This window comes from Aspergillus steynii (assembly GCF_002849105.1).
Source record: "Aspergillus steynii IBT 23096 chromosome Unknown P170scaffold_1, whole genome shotgun sequence".
NCBI classification, from domain to species: Eukaryota; Fungi; Ascomycota; class Eurotiomycetes; order Eurotiales; family Aspergillaceae; genus Aspergillus; species Aspergillus steynii.
Window position 1 is genome coordinate 6,423,977 of NW_020194398.1, and position 13,215 is coordinate 6,437,191.

A 13,215-nucleotide genomic window follows, 5' to 3' on the forward strand; every position below is an offset into this window, starting at 1 on the left:
CAATCTGCCTTTTTGGGGGGACCTCGACGGAAATAATAAGGAAAGCAAAGGAGAAGGAGAGCGAGGGAGAGACAGATGGACAGGCAGTCTGGGGAAGGGCCCAAAGGGGATCGGCGAAGCTTATGAACAAATACAGGATCTCAGCATGAGGATGGGCCGCAGGGACGAAGGGAAGCCCTGGCGTTGCCGTGTTGGTGATGGGCTAGTGCCACTGACGACGTCCCGTCGGGGACGGTTGCAGATCGTTACTTTGGGCCGCTTAGGCTTCGAAACGGCGCCAGTGTTAAAAAACGAAGCAGAGGAATTGCTTAGTGCCAGTGGGAAACCTCCAAATGGGAACCAGTTCCTCGGGTGACCCTCAAACTTTTGGATGGGTCGCTTGCTTTTTTTTTTTTTTCTTTTCCGTGGTTCAAATTTGAATTTTGGAATTAGTTTGGTTTGGTTTAAATTTTGGGGTTGTTTACTGATTAGCTTTTCTTTTATTTTCTTTTTTTCCCTTTTCCTTTTTCCTTCTTATTTTATTTTATTTTATTTTATTTTATTTTTCGGATTTCATTTTATAATTATTTTGGACTCATTTTAATTGCTTGTTTTCTATTTTTACTCCAATTTCATCATCATTCTTCGCATCACAATTAGGGACCTCGACAATTCCTCTCGAAAATACAAATCATGTGCAGAAATTAATTCCAGGGACTTCGCAATTTGATTTCATTTGACCTGCATCCCGTACGCAACTCCGATAGAACAGGAAATAAAATCAAGGAACCGTGAGCCAAAAGAGCGAGAAAAAAAAAACAAATCAACCATACGAAATCGCAGCGATAAAGCAGGGGAACGAGAAAAGGGGAGACCGAGAGGGACCTGAAACTCCGGGATCGGAACAAAGTATGTATGGGCGTATGTAACTGAATACCGGGTCGCCCTCTGCAGGCTGTACGTAATCCGTAATAATTTCAGGATGCACCCATTACTGGACTCTACGATGGGGACCAGACTCGACCGTCAGGAAAATTCAAATCAACCCTATTTGAAAACAGGTTTAGATCAGAGAAGTTACCTACGGGCTGAGAAGAAGAAAAAAATAAAATAAAATAAAAAAAGAAAAAGGAGACCACGCAAAGACAGACAGACAAGAGGGGGAGGGGGGGAAGTGGGTTTACTGCGTACGCAAAATACCTTAGAGGCGAGGGAAAAAAAAAAAGAAAAGAAAAAAAAGCACAGGGACGCAGAATTGGCTATGACCCGGTAACTCCATAGCATGAAGGGACTGGACATTCTCTTACCCAGTTGCTTATTCCGTCGTGGGGAGTGAAGAAGACATGCGTACGTACACCATGTGTCCCCTCCCCCTCCGTGCTCCCCCCGAATAATTTGGCAGCCGATTGCGCGAATAATCCATACCCTACCAGACCACTAATCATAGGGGGGCCGGTGGGCTGGCTTCCAGCCAACTGAGGAAGGTCAATTGGGCGGCAGGGTGGTAGTGATTGGGAGGTACACTAAAAAGCTCCCCCCTACAGTCAAAATGTTTAGTGTAAAGGGGGGGCAGATGGGGAGGGGGCAGTTTGTGCCGTGTCTATACAAAGTAGTGTGTCTGGAGGAGTAACCAGCACAAAAGGAGAAAAGCGCGTGGGAGAGAGAGGGGGGGGGAGGGACAGTCGCGGAAAGCCAAAAAAAAAATTTAAAAGGGAAAATTAAAAAATCAAATCAAAATAAGTTTTTTCCAGGAGAGGAAGGCGTCGCCAAGACTTAAGCTTAGATGCAGCGACCAAGGTTCGCCTTGAGCCCTTGAGAGTGTTTCAAGGTAGCGGGGAAGTGGCAGATCACAAAGATACGTCAAAGGGTATACCCGTTCCGTGGGGGACGCTCTATAACTGGAGATAAAAAAGCACCCAGTGGATCGACTCCACCGGCTGCGTTGTGATTCAATGGTTCTGTCCCTTTTTCTTTTCTTTTCCTGTCTTTTTGGTGCGCGCCCCCTAATCCACGATACCGTAAGTAACGTAATCTGGAATTTGGTTTCCATGGGGGGGGAGTCAGTCCAGTCAGCCAACATGGACATGGTGAACGGCGTACTTGCGTCTACCAGCAGATGATTCTGTTGAGAAGAGGACATGCAATTGGGAAATTACTTCCCTCTCTGGGAGCCCACGGTACCTACCTTGCCTACGGTAGAATGCATTCTTCCAGACGTACCGACCGTGGTGCAGATGTAAAGCGGGAGGGCCAAGAACCAAGTCCCGGGGCTCTGGCCTCCTGTGATTGGGCCGTAGGGAGGAGTGGTTGATGACTTGGCCCTCTTGGACCAGCTGCAGCGCCCGCCCTATGAGCAAAGGCTGCATGAGACCGGTAAATACTCCTCGGGCATGTGGTCTCGGTCTTACAATATGCGGCAGGCAGGTGAAGAGTCAGGTACCGATAAACTACAGGATTTACATGAGGCTATTTCCATCTGGGTAGAGGGTGATTGACACGGGCGAGGCAATTTGATAGGTGCTATATATCGTACTACATGGAGCGCCGGAGTTGAAGAATCTCCCACTATGGAGCCAGCCATCTCAGACACACTGCTGAACCCGTGCATCCACACACGTTAACCAGCCGACATTCGGCGTACGCACGCACATCACGATAATATATTTTACATGCATAGCAGGAGCTTTGACAAGCATTCTTTTGCCCCCTCTGCGAAGCAATTTACCGTCTGCAGCGGGTGATGCGATGCTACCTGGTATCTACCATACTGGTTCGGTGGCTAAGATCGTGCATGTCTGGAATTCATCACGGGCGTGCTGGCCACGTACACCTCATTCTTCGAGGGACGACGGTATCCAACAGAATCCGCGGTCCAGCGTTGAGGAGGGGAGGGGGAGAGGGGCGGCTGAACACTAGGAGAAAAACTATACACAAATTAGTAAGTCGCTGGCGGTTGGCACCGACACTTTACATCTTACTTCGTGGTACGTACCTACAGAGATACAGGAGGAGGGGGGAAACAGAAAAAAAGAAAGAAAAAAAAAAAAAAAAAAAAAAAAAAAAAAAGGCAGCCCCATGCACGATGACGGCATGGCTCACAACCGCCCAGAAGAATCTATTGGAGATCGCAGGGGGACGAGAAAAAATAATTGTCCCCAGTTGTGTTCTGCAGAGATCATGCCTCGCATGTTTTAATATACTGCGTGTAAATTTGACATTGATTTCCCAGACTGGTCTCTCCCCGACCAGAGTTGGCAGTATGACTCTATTACTAAACCTCCAACTGGGTTTTTGGCACGTCCCCGTCCAGACAGGTTTCTTGTGAAGACTTCAACCGTTGGTAGTATCCACTTGAGACGGGAAAGAGGATTCCCCTGTCGAGTCGGACCTGCTCCGCATACTATTAGAGACGGCTCTTCTATTTTTTTTTTCTTTCCTCTTGTCCTCCAGGTGATTTCAAATTCTTACGAATCTATTCATGCAGATAGTAGATGAGATAAATTAATTAATTGCATCATCACAGAGATGATGGGTTGTATCCGTATTCCATTTTCCCTTTTTGCCGACGAGGGAAAAAGCGAACCATCACCAAAAACAATTAAAGCAGCCAGAAAAAAAAAGATCGGATATTTTAAACTCAGAATTCAGCCATCCATCATCGGGGCAAATGTACCGCCCATCATCGATTCAGATCGCAGCCACGTTACCAGGATCCCATGGCGCAACCCGGCGGCCCTTGGATCTGTTTGGCTGCTTAGCGGCGGTGGAAACTAAACCCCCCATCCCAATTCCGGCTTATCGCGCGGTGGTCAACTGGACACTTTTCGACATCAGCAACGGCTGGTATTTTGACCTGAACTCCTGTGGGATTTTAGACTAGGATTACACCTGGAGGTTGGATTTTTTCTTTTTCTTTTTCTTTTCTTTTTATTTTTTTCTGAATGGTTTTTGATCCTTCCCGTTCATCCCCGAGAGCACGTAATTCCTAGCACCTAGGGCAGGGGAAAAAAGAAACCAAAAATACATCCCGTCTGCCCAGTAGCCGGGGCCCTTCAAGAGGCGTCCACACCGACGTCAGAGCACGGAACAGTGGATTCCACATCAAAACACTAGCGGCGGCATATGGCTTTCAGAATCGAGCATAGAACACATCACACGCGACCTGACATCCACATCCACCGTCGAACGGACGGAAGTTACTCATTCTTGCTGCGACGTCCCCGGTGATCAGACCAGTAGTAATGGAAACTCATCATTGGTAAAAAAAATTAAAATCAGAAGAAAAGTGAAAAAAGCCATCAAATGTATCGGCAGAGGGTCCGAAGGGAAAAAATAAAACCAAAACACAAAAAAGAGGAGCCAAAATCGGATAAGGGACAGTCTAAGTTCAACCAGGGAAAAGGTTGACTGGTCTTTGCTTTCTCGGTACTTGGGTTTTGACAGTAAGTCAAGGGAGGATCTTGTCAGTTTCAGTTCCGATCGAGATTTAGACCTAAACCCCGATTCAACTGTGGACGAAGGAAGGGCAAAAAAAAAAGTTCCAGAGAGATTTAGAGATGGTTCTATTTGCATGCTAAATCGAAGATCAAATTGTAGTTGAATGCATATCGATTGCATGATCGATATACATATCTCTCCTTTGTCGATTGTCGAGGACTTACTCCGTACTACTTACTTCCCCCCCTCCATCCTCGGGGAGGAAAGGAGGATTGACGGACGCCAACTTCTGCAACCGTTCGGCTGGGGCGTTTCTTTCTTCCTACCCTTGGCCTTCGAGCCCACCACCTCCCTAAACACCGCCCAAAAGCCACAGCGGGACAATATGATAGGTACAGCTCATCACGCTCGGGACTAGCTTAACTTAAAGTTGGGAGGGGGTGGAAATGGTCGGCATCGATTCTTGACGAGCCCCTCAGCCTACAAGCCGAGTGGAGGGGGGAGGAGTCGGTGGCGTTCTCTCTCACACTTGCTCTACACCTCTTTGGTTGAAGGTTGAATTGCTTTTTTTTTTACTCCTCCTCGCCTTTTCCCCCCTGTCGCTCAGTCCCATCCAATCCCGACCGATGTATGTGGGCGGAGTATCGAAGTCAGGTAAGGTGAATTCCCACTAGTACCGTCTGAGCAAGGGGGCAAAAGGCGAAACACTAACAACGACCAAGTCCCAGTAAAAAAAAAAAAAGGAGAACCCGATCATCGGAGGGCCGCCACAGCGAACGGGTCGGATCCCTGGAAATGAGGTGAATCTAAAACCCGCAGAACAATGGTTGATCGCGTGGGTTTTGGATTAAACATAGAAGGGGAATAGAATGAGATTCTCCGGGACCCAAAGGAAGAAGAGGGATCGAAAGAAAAAAAAAGCCGGGAAGGTTAACCCGGCCCAAGAACCAGACTCTGGAAGAAACAAAACTCAAAGCAGCTGGTGGCTAATGAGGGCAGGGGGCTTTTCTCTGCCAATGACAAGGACCCATGGATCCCCCGGCACAGGGCAGCGTGGGTCCTTAAAGCGTCCACTGTTCACACGGCTGGCACGAGGTTGGCCATGCGGAACGTTGGTGCTCGAGTTCTGGGCCATGGTTCGACTCGCCCTCAACCTGAACTCTGTCGCGGGCGAATTAATTGGGCGGGCTGCTGGCCCTGACTCAGCTACTTACTCCATCGGACCGCCTAGCGTGGAAGTCAAGCTCTGGCAAATCTCCCTCGTCTCCAATTCTTATTCTTCAACCTGACAGAAGGGGAAGTTGAGCGGACGTCGAGCCACTCGTCGAACTAGGGCCCGAGTGCTCCATCCTGGATCGCCCAAATAGGCACTGAAGAACAATAGGGACTGGAGTAGTGCGCACTAGTCGCTAAGGTTATGAGGTAGCTACTTTAATTGAACACATTATTAGGAGCTGCCCCTTGTCCTCACGACATGACGGCTGAGGTCCACCCTGATAGCGTGCCTTTCTATTGTATAATCCCGGCCAGACTAGCACCTTCCCTTGCGACGAGGAATTTTGGGCCAACCCTCCGTATGGAGTAAGTTTACGGGGCGGAGGGGGTGGTGTGGCAAAGCGAAAGTATTTCCCGCTCCAAGGAGAGTTGGTCGCAGTCATCTGGCATGGCATGGCATCGTTAGTACGGAGTAGCTCACTCTGCGGTATACGTCCTGTGGATTGTGGATTAAAAAGGGGGATGGAGAAGAGTTCGAGGTGTGATATCTCCGGGGTCTGGGCCAATGAGAACAGGTATTACATACCGGTTGGGTTCCTTTCCTACGACCACGCCGACTACGCAGCTGCTTTCCCTCCGGAGTTTCTCCCTTAGACTCATGCCTCATGGGAACCCAAGACCGAGCCGCGCTCTCCTCTAGAATCAGGGGGTTCGCAATCTCCCCGGATCATAAGCCAAATTCAGCGATGACGATGGCATTGGCAGGGATTGAGAACGAGGTTCGGCGAAAGTCCTCAGGTCGAACTATAGCCGATATCCACCCAGCGCGGGCAGGTTCCTTGACATCCGCGGAGAGGAAAGCGACGGAAGAGCTGCAGTCTGGTTGCCGGAGAGGGGAGAGGGGCGCACGGCATTCTACAAGAGATGGCTCCACCCGGTACAATGAGATCCAGAAGGGCTTTCCCGTACCTGGCGACGGGGTTATCCATAACGCCAGTCCCGACATCGCAAGAGAAGCAGGTATTCCGTGCAGTCCTGGATATCTGGGTCGGGTCATCTGGTGGATGGGGAGGAAAACCGGGAGGTCCAAGCTGCTGTGCATTGCGTAAACTCCTAGCGGCGTCTGCCGCCGACATCAGGAGAGAGTCCATGGTCGACATCATCGATTGTTTATTTTTAACCGGGATTAAATTGCACTGGAGATAGATGGAGCAGGGGGAAAGGGTCCCATAGGGCCGTGGTCTTCCGTAAACGCAGTGATCATGGATGGATACTGGAGAGAGTCCCCTTAGCCGTTTCGATAGGCACTGACTCGTCAGTGGGCATTTAAAAAAAAAAGGAAAAGAAAAAAAAGAAAAAAGGCAGGCCACACCATCATCAACATCATAGCATTCATCAGCAACAACAACACCAACATTTTTCCCTGACCGCCAGATCCACTCTTGATTTTCCTCCTTCCAAGCGGTGCTCACCGCTTTTCCCGGACTTCATTCCCTCCATGGCATGGCATTTGCTGTCATCCCCTCCCCTCCTGAACGGTTGCCGCGTCAATTTTTTTTAACTTCGATTTTAGAGTAATATCCCCCCATTACCATTATCCTTCTGATCATTGACCAGAATCAATAAAACCTCCCAGTTCTACTCAGCACCATTCGGCTGCCTCATTTTCTTTCCCTGTTTCCCCCCTTCGCGAGCCCCACCAACCGGGATTCGACAATAGACATCGTCCCAATTCTAAGCTAGCGGCTCAGACATTCCCCGAATAGGACGAAGTGGACCCTTGACACGGCACATCATCCCCAAATACGCGTAACCGGACTGGATGCCGTCGGCCAATCACCACTTCCCTGCGTAAAGCCCGACAGACTCTATTCCCTAATCCCATGGCGGGGGTTCCGGATCGGGGAAGCCGGTGGGGTACCTTCTTTTTTCTTTTTCTTTTTTCTCGCGCCCTGAGGCGACCGACTAGTATCGAACGTCCGCAATGGTTGCCGTATTGGAAATGGGTCCTTGGAGTAGAGTTTGGCTCCAACTCTTGCTGAACTCCCCATACTCCATAGTCCATATGAGACGAACTGCGTGTAGAGGGGAAAGGGTACGTAGTAGACTAGATGGTGTCTGGGTTCGTGGGTGGCGAACTTACCTGTCGAAATGCGTACGCAACAGGGACTCAGCCTCGGAGAGGGAGCTGTACTGCTGTCGAGTCTGTCATGGTGTAGAAGCATGTGACCCTGTACTCTGTATCGCCTATTGCTCAGGCACTCCATATACTGTATCCATATGTATCCATCGTAACTCACTGATGCCCATAGTTACTCCATAATACATCCTGACTCACACCCACTCCCAACACCAACACTAGCAAGAACAAGCAGTCCTGATTTTCAGGAGGCTAAAACACCCTCTAGGCTCTAGACTCTAGACTCTACTGGAGCAAAGCAGAGCAAACACCGTGCTAGCAGCCCAGCAGTGCTAAGCTCATGTTGTTATTATTAGCGTTTAATTTCGCTTCTCGTGAACAGTGGATATAGCCCGCGCTGCACTGGAGTTGTAGACATCATACCTTCCCCGCCGGGCAAGAATAGGAGAGCCAGAGGGAACTGGGATTCCGCTCCTACCGATAACGGGGTTTGGGTTGGTGGGTGAAGATGATGTCAGAGTTGGAAAAGTCGTGCGTTGCTAGCAGGTTGCTACTTGCTACAGCGTCGAGCCAGGAGACCAACAGAGAAGTCGTACTCCATGATATCGATGTTTTATACTTCTACGGAGTAACTGCATGTGCGATGAATCAAACTCGATCGATCCCAGACCCAGACAGACCATGTGTCAGGACTTACCCAGCCATGCGGTCGGTATCCGTCAACCCAGACAAATCTGCAAGCGACATCCAAAGAAAATCTCGGCAGATTGACAATCGGCATTAGTCTAGAAAAAGGAAGATAAAAAAAAAAGTTTCTTTTCGGTTCGAAAGACCTTCAGGAACATGATGATCATCGGTCCCTCGAAGAATACCTTAATTTTTCGTCGCATGGTAAAAAAATCTTTTTTAGGAAGCAAATAAACCCATCTGAAACAGAAATCCCCATTCATTTTTGATTAAACGATGAAAATCCCATTTTAAAAATATTTTTAAACATCTGTCATCTGCACGGGGTCCATCTTGGCAGATCCCACTCGGCAGATCGTCATGATTGGCGTTATTGTATCTTGGGCTTTTGGGACTTTCTTGCTGACTCGGTTAGCAGGGAGGGCTTTATTACAGGGGCTAGCTAGGAGCGACGGAGTATAAGGGAGATTGATATTATAGTTCGCGCACATATTAGGAATGAGGGATTTGGCGTTAGGGGTCAGGGGGGGCGAGGATTCAGCCAAGTGGACGAGGGAGCGGTTCAATTCCCGCTGGTCGACCAGGACACTCTAAGCCGGGAGAGAGTGATCCTAGGCTCTAGAGCACTACTCCGTAAGGCAAGCAATTCCACGATTGAGTTCCATGGCTGCTGGCTAGCAGTAGCAGGCAGTTCGGGGAATAGACTCCGTCAGCAAGAGGTCCCCGAAGGATACACACAAACAGCCCTCCGCGGCCATGCCAAGCTAATAGAACATCGAGTGAACTTTCCGCGGAAAGCCGTGGATGGAGTCGAGGTGAGGAGTACGAACTCTACTACGCATAGTTTGGTCGAGTTGGTAGAAGACGGCGGATGGGCCCGACCTGGGAAATTGCGTTATTGGATATTGGGTCCTTCCCGTGTCCCAGGCCCAAATATGCGATGTGCTCAGAGTCACAAGTCGCCGTCATCAGTTTGCAGACTCTACTCCGTAATCCGCTGTAGGAAGGAATATAGTGCTTGGTTGACGACTAGACGATAGCGCGGGAGATGGATACATAAGATCAGAAGGTGGGAACATGGAGCCCTTTTTTTTCGGGTGGCTAGTGGCTACAGGCAAAGTTCCCTATCCAGGAAATATTCTCCCGCGCTGATTGGCCCTTTGCCCCGACACCACTGAGATGTCGAACTAGTGGCGTTTCCGCCAAGACTGTCCTCCAACAGGCCCTCTCCCAGGTGCTCCACATGGTTAGGGCAAGAGGGACTGTTCTCTAATGGAATGGGGGTCAGGCTTGACCTTCCCTCCTGCGGTTGGTGACTTGATGCCCCGCTAGCCCCGGAAGAGGGATGGTGCGAAAACTACCGGGACGCGGAAAAAGGGAGTGGGCGCAAAATTCAGGTACGCTATTGGGCGCGTCGCGGCAGGATTTAATTTTAAGAAGCAGGGAGGTATGCAGCCACATGCCCCAGAGACGGCAGATAGTCGATAGCCGAGCTTGGCTCGAGCAGATAACCCAATCATCGTGGATGACCCCACAGGAGCTGACGCGTGCACATCTCACAGAGCTTTCCTTATTTCAGCGGCGCTTAACCTGTTCGGGTATAAGGTTTGTGAGGAGGTGGTGTTGTTTTTCTTTTTTCGTTGGTAATTTCTGCTTACTCTGGAGTAGGTACTTTACGTAGTATGCTGGCGATGCAGGGAACAGTTGAGATATGATACCAGCATAATACCATGTATCATTTCCGTTCTGCACCTCTTTTTTTCTGCCCTCAATAGCATTCTCGACCGTTGTTCCTGATTCAACATTCAACATTACGGAGCACTTCCACATTTCAATCTTCAACCAATCCAGACCACCAGATTCGCAAGACGCCATGACCCCGCAGGTCGAATCCCTGCGTGCGATCCTGGCCGGCTCCACACCCACTGCCACTTTCAGGGTTAACAAAGTCTAGCAGGAAGCTGAAACACGCCGTCTCCTCTTGCCCCGTCGCCAGACTAGTCTGAACTAAATGATCCGACTTGGGACTACGGCCGATCCACTCGTCAAGAACTCGACTCTGAAGTTCTTCTCCCCCGGGAACCACCACAGCAGGCAGAGGACGAGGAAAAACAAAGGATCCATACGATCCGTAAGCGCGACGAAAGTGGATGAGACGACAAGAGAGACAAAAAACCAAACCACAAACTTTAATGATATCACTGAACCACTAGACGGCGGCTGGACAGTGTCCATGCGTCGTGTCGAGACCGTCGACCACGAATTAATTACCTAACTCTATAGCAAGCATGAGTCTTGTTCGTGGAATAGGAGAAACGGGAAGTGACGGCCTGAGCCGACAGTGATTTACTTAGTTTATTCAAGGGCGCTGGGCGAGATAGATTAGCAGGCACAACAACCGCGACTGCCAGAGAGGCTGGCTGTCCTGCTCAGGGGTACGTCATCTGTTCTTCAGGCCGTTCATCCCTGTTCGTAATCCTGGGAGTTATTGCCCTACCGTCCGATGGCACACCACACCACACTCACACCACCACACCCCCCAGGCGATGTGCCGACAAGGGAATGTATACCGGGGTTCTCTATTTTCTCTGGGAAACTCGGCAACGCAGGTATCACCGGTTCCCCTCTCTCCTTCCCTCGCTACGCCGTCCAACGACAGGACCCTGAACAAGCTTCCACCGGCCTTCCAGCCTCCGGCGTGATCCCCGACGGAAAAATGATTCTAGTGTGCAGAAAGTGGAGCCTACCGGTTTTCTTGGCGTATGTCAATGGCGGCCGCGACGCATCCTCGAACGGGAAAAAATAACACTCACAATCAAAAAATAATAAATAAAAAAGAGGGGGCCAGAAAGGGTTGCGTTGCGAATCCGATGCACTTTAAGACGGGGACCTAAGATTCATCATTGGATGTGAGGACGTTTAGGAACATTTGAGACATGCCAGACAGGTGCCATGGGAATCCTTCCTGGCGTTACGACGTTTATCCACTTTTCCCACCAGTATCTGATGTCTGAGGGTATCGAGTAAATTGGGCCTGCGCAATCCGTCCTCAGCGTCTCAGATGGACAACCCGTTCGTATCCAGATTCATCTACACTCGACTCCGGCGCTTAGGGAGTAGATTAATCGGAAGGATGGAAGACCCTGCATTGGCGGCTAGGCTGGAACAGGAAGCTGTAGGAAGAGAACTGTAGAAGACTAGTTCGGCGGACGGAGTCGAGGGGGGACATGCGTTCCTGAGAATCATCGTGAGGCGTGTGGTTCTTAGACTCTTAGTAATGCGATTTTCCTCCTCCCCGAGTTCGCCGTTGTACATCATCCATCAAGATAATCTATTGCAAATCTCGGCTGTATATACATAGTAACAGGACAAGGCTGACATCACCAGACATCGTCAACCCCGAGCCATTTGATTTCTACGTCGTAGGTACGACGCCTCAGCTCTCACATGAACCGAGGGGCAAAAGGAAAAAAGAAAAAGGTGACATCCAACAATCACTAAAAAAAAAAAGGGACGTGTGCTATTTTAATTCCTGCGTGCTGATTTTTTCAGGGATTCGTAATGGCCCAAAACTAAAAGACGGGAAGGAATGGAGGGCGCAGAGGGAGAGAAAATAAATGAAAATGAAAAAGAAAAAAAAAAAAAAACCAACACCGATCCAACCCCCAAAGCCAAAGGGGAAAATTCCTCAATGCATCAACCCAATTGATTAAGAAAAGACTCCGTAGAGGAGCAGGAAAAATGAATTCTAGATTATGGTGAATCCATCCCGGTAGGGCCTGGACAGCCTACTATGGAGCAGGAGTAGTTTGCCGTCTGCGCTAAGGGACAATTTCATGTTTTTCGCAAACCTAGGAAAAGGTTTCCATGCAAGCCATCCTATTGCCAATCAGGCAGGGTTGCATGTCTGCCGCCGCCGACAAAAGCGAGGTGACGAGAGTGTGCAGAAGGCGACCGGTCCGTGGTGGTGTGCACTGTGCATGCCTGCAGCGCTGGGATGTTGGATGTATGTGCATAGAACATACAGCCGTAGTGTATACCTGCGTACAGCGTACGCTTATCCAGGCCGAGTATGGCGTACGATACAGACCGAACGGTCAGTCGTCTGGAGTAGACAACTATGAGACATGGGATTCGATCGATGCTGTCATAGGTATCCGTGCTCGTTCGTTGTTTCAATTCCACTCTGTTTAAATTGTCGCCGTTAGTGTCCTTTGATTTGATTCCTCTTACGACGGAGCTCAACTTCAAACACTGACGGGCCCGTTTCCGTTTCCGAGACAGTTTTGTGCTCTCGGAACAAGGACTCGATAAGTTACGGTGGAGGGGAGTTGTCAGCCAAGGAGGATCAAACCCACGGGCGAGCGTGAAAAAAAAAGTAGTAATAAATTAAATGAATAAACTAATTTAATACTATATACAGCATTTAGAAGAAAGACAGAAGAAGACTGCGCAAGAGGGAAAAAAAGAGGGGAAAAAAGCAAAGAGAAACAGTGCCTGTTTTTCCCTTCCCACATTTTGAAGAAAACAGAAAAAAAAAAAGCACACGCCTTCCTTCCCTCCAAGCTCGAGCCTCAGACCCTGACTCTGACCCTAAAAATGAAAAGGAGAAACGAAAAAATAAAAAATAAAAATAAATCCAAAGCCTTGACCCTGACCACACAATCATTCCCCCCCTCCACGCAACAGAGTATACAAACAGGGCTCAAGACCGACCCAAAACAGCAATCAGAATCCCTGAACCACTCCTGAAGCCG

General features: G+C 49.3%; 2 protein-coding genes across 2 annotated transcripts; one reads left to right on the plus strand and one right to left on the minus strand.

The window, feature by feature from the left end:
- Positions 1-337: 337 nt before the first annotated feature.
- On the plus strand, positions 338-633 carry P170DRAFT_50889 (uncharacterized protein). The gene has a single exon (XM_024854615.1). It carries the CDS (start codon positions 371-373, stop codon positions 581-583), a length of 213 nt encoding a protein of 70 aa, XP_024711150.1. The 5' UTR covers positions 338-370; the 3' UTR covers positions 584-633.
- Positions 634-12,768: 12,135 nt separating this feature from the next.
- P170DRAFT_50933 (uncharacterized protein) lies at positions 12,769-13,215 on the minus strand. Its single transcript, XM_024854666.1, has one exon. It carries the CDS (start codon positions 13,125-13,127, stop codon positions 12,885-12,887), a length of 243 nt encoding a protein of 80 aa, XP_024711151.1. The 5' UTR covers positions 13,128-13,215; the 3' UTR covers positions 12,769-12,884.

What these genes read in the sequence shown, in the direction of transcription:
- P170DRAFT_50889 (XM_024854615.1), top strand. Translation starts at nt 371, where the DNA reads ATGGGTCGCTTGCTTTTTTTTTTTTTTCTTTTCCGTGGTTCAAATTTG.
- P170DRAFT_50933 (XM_024854666.1), bottom strand. Translation starts at nt 13,127, where the DNA reads ATGATTGTGTGGTCAGGGTCAAGGCTTTGGATTTATTTTTATTTTTTA.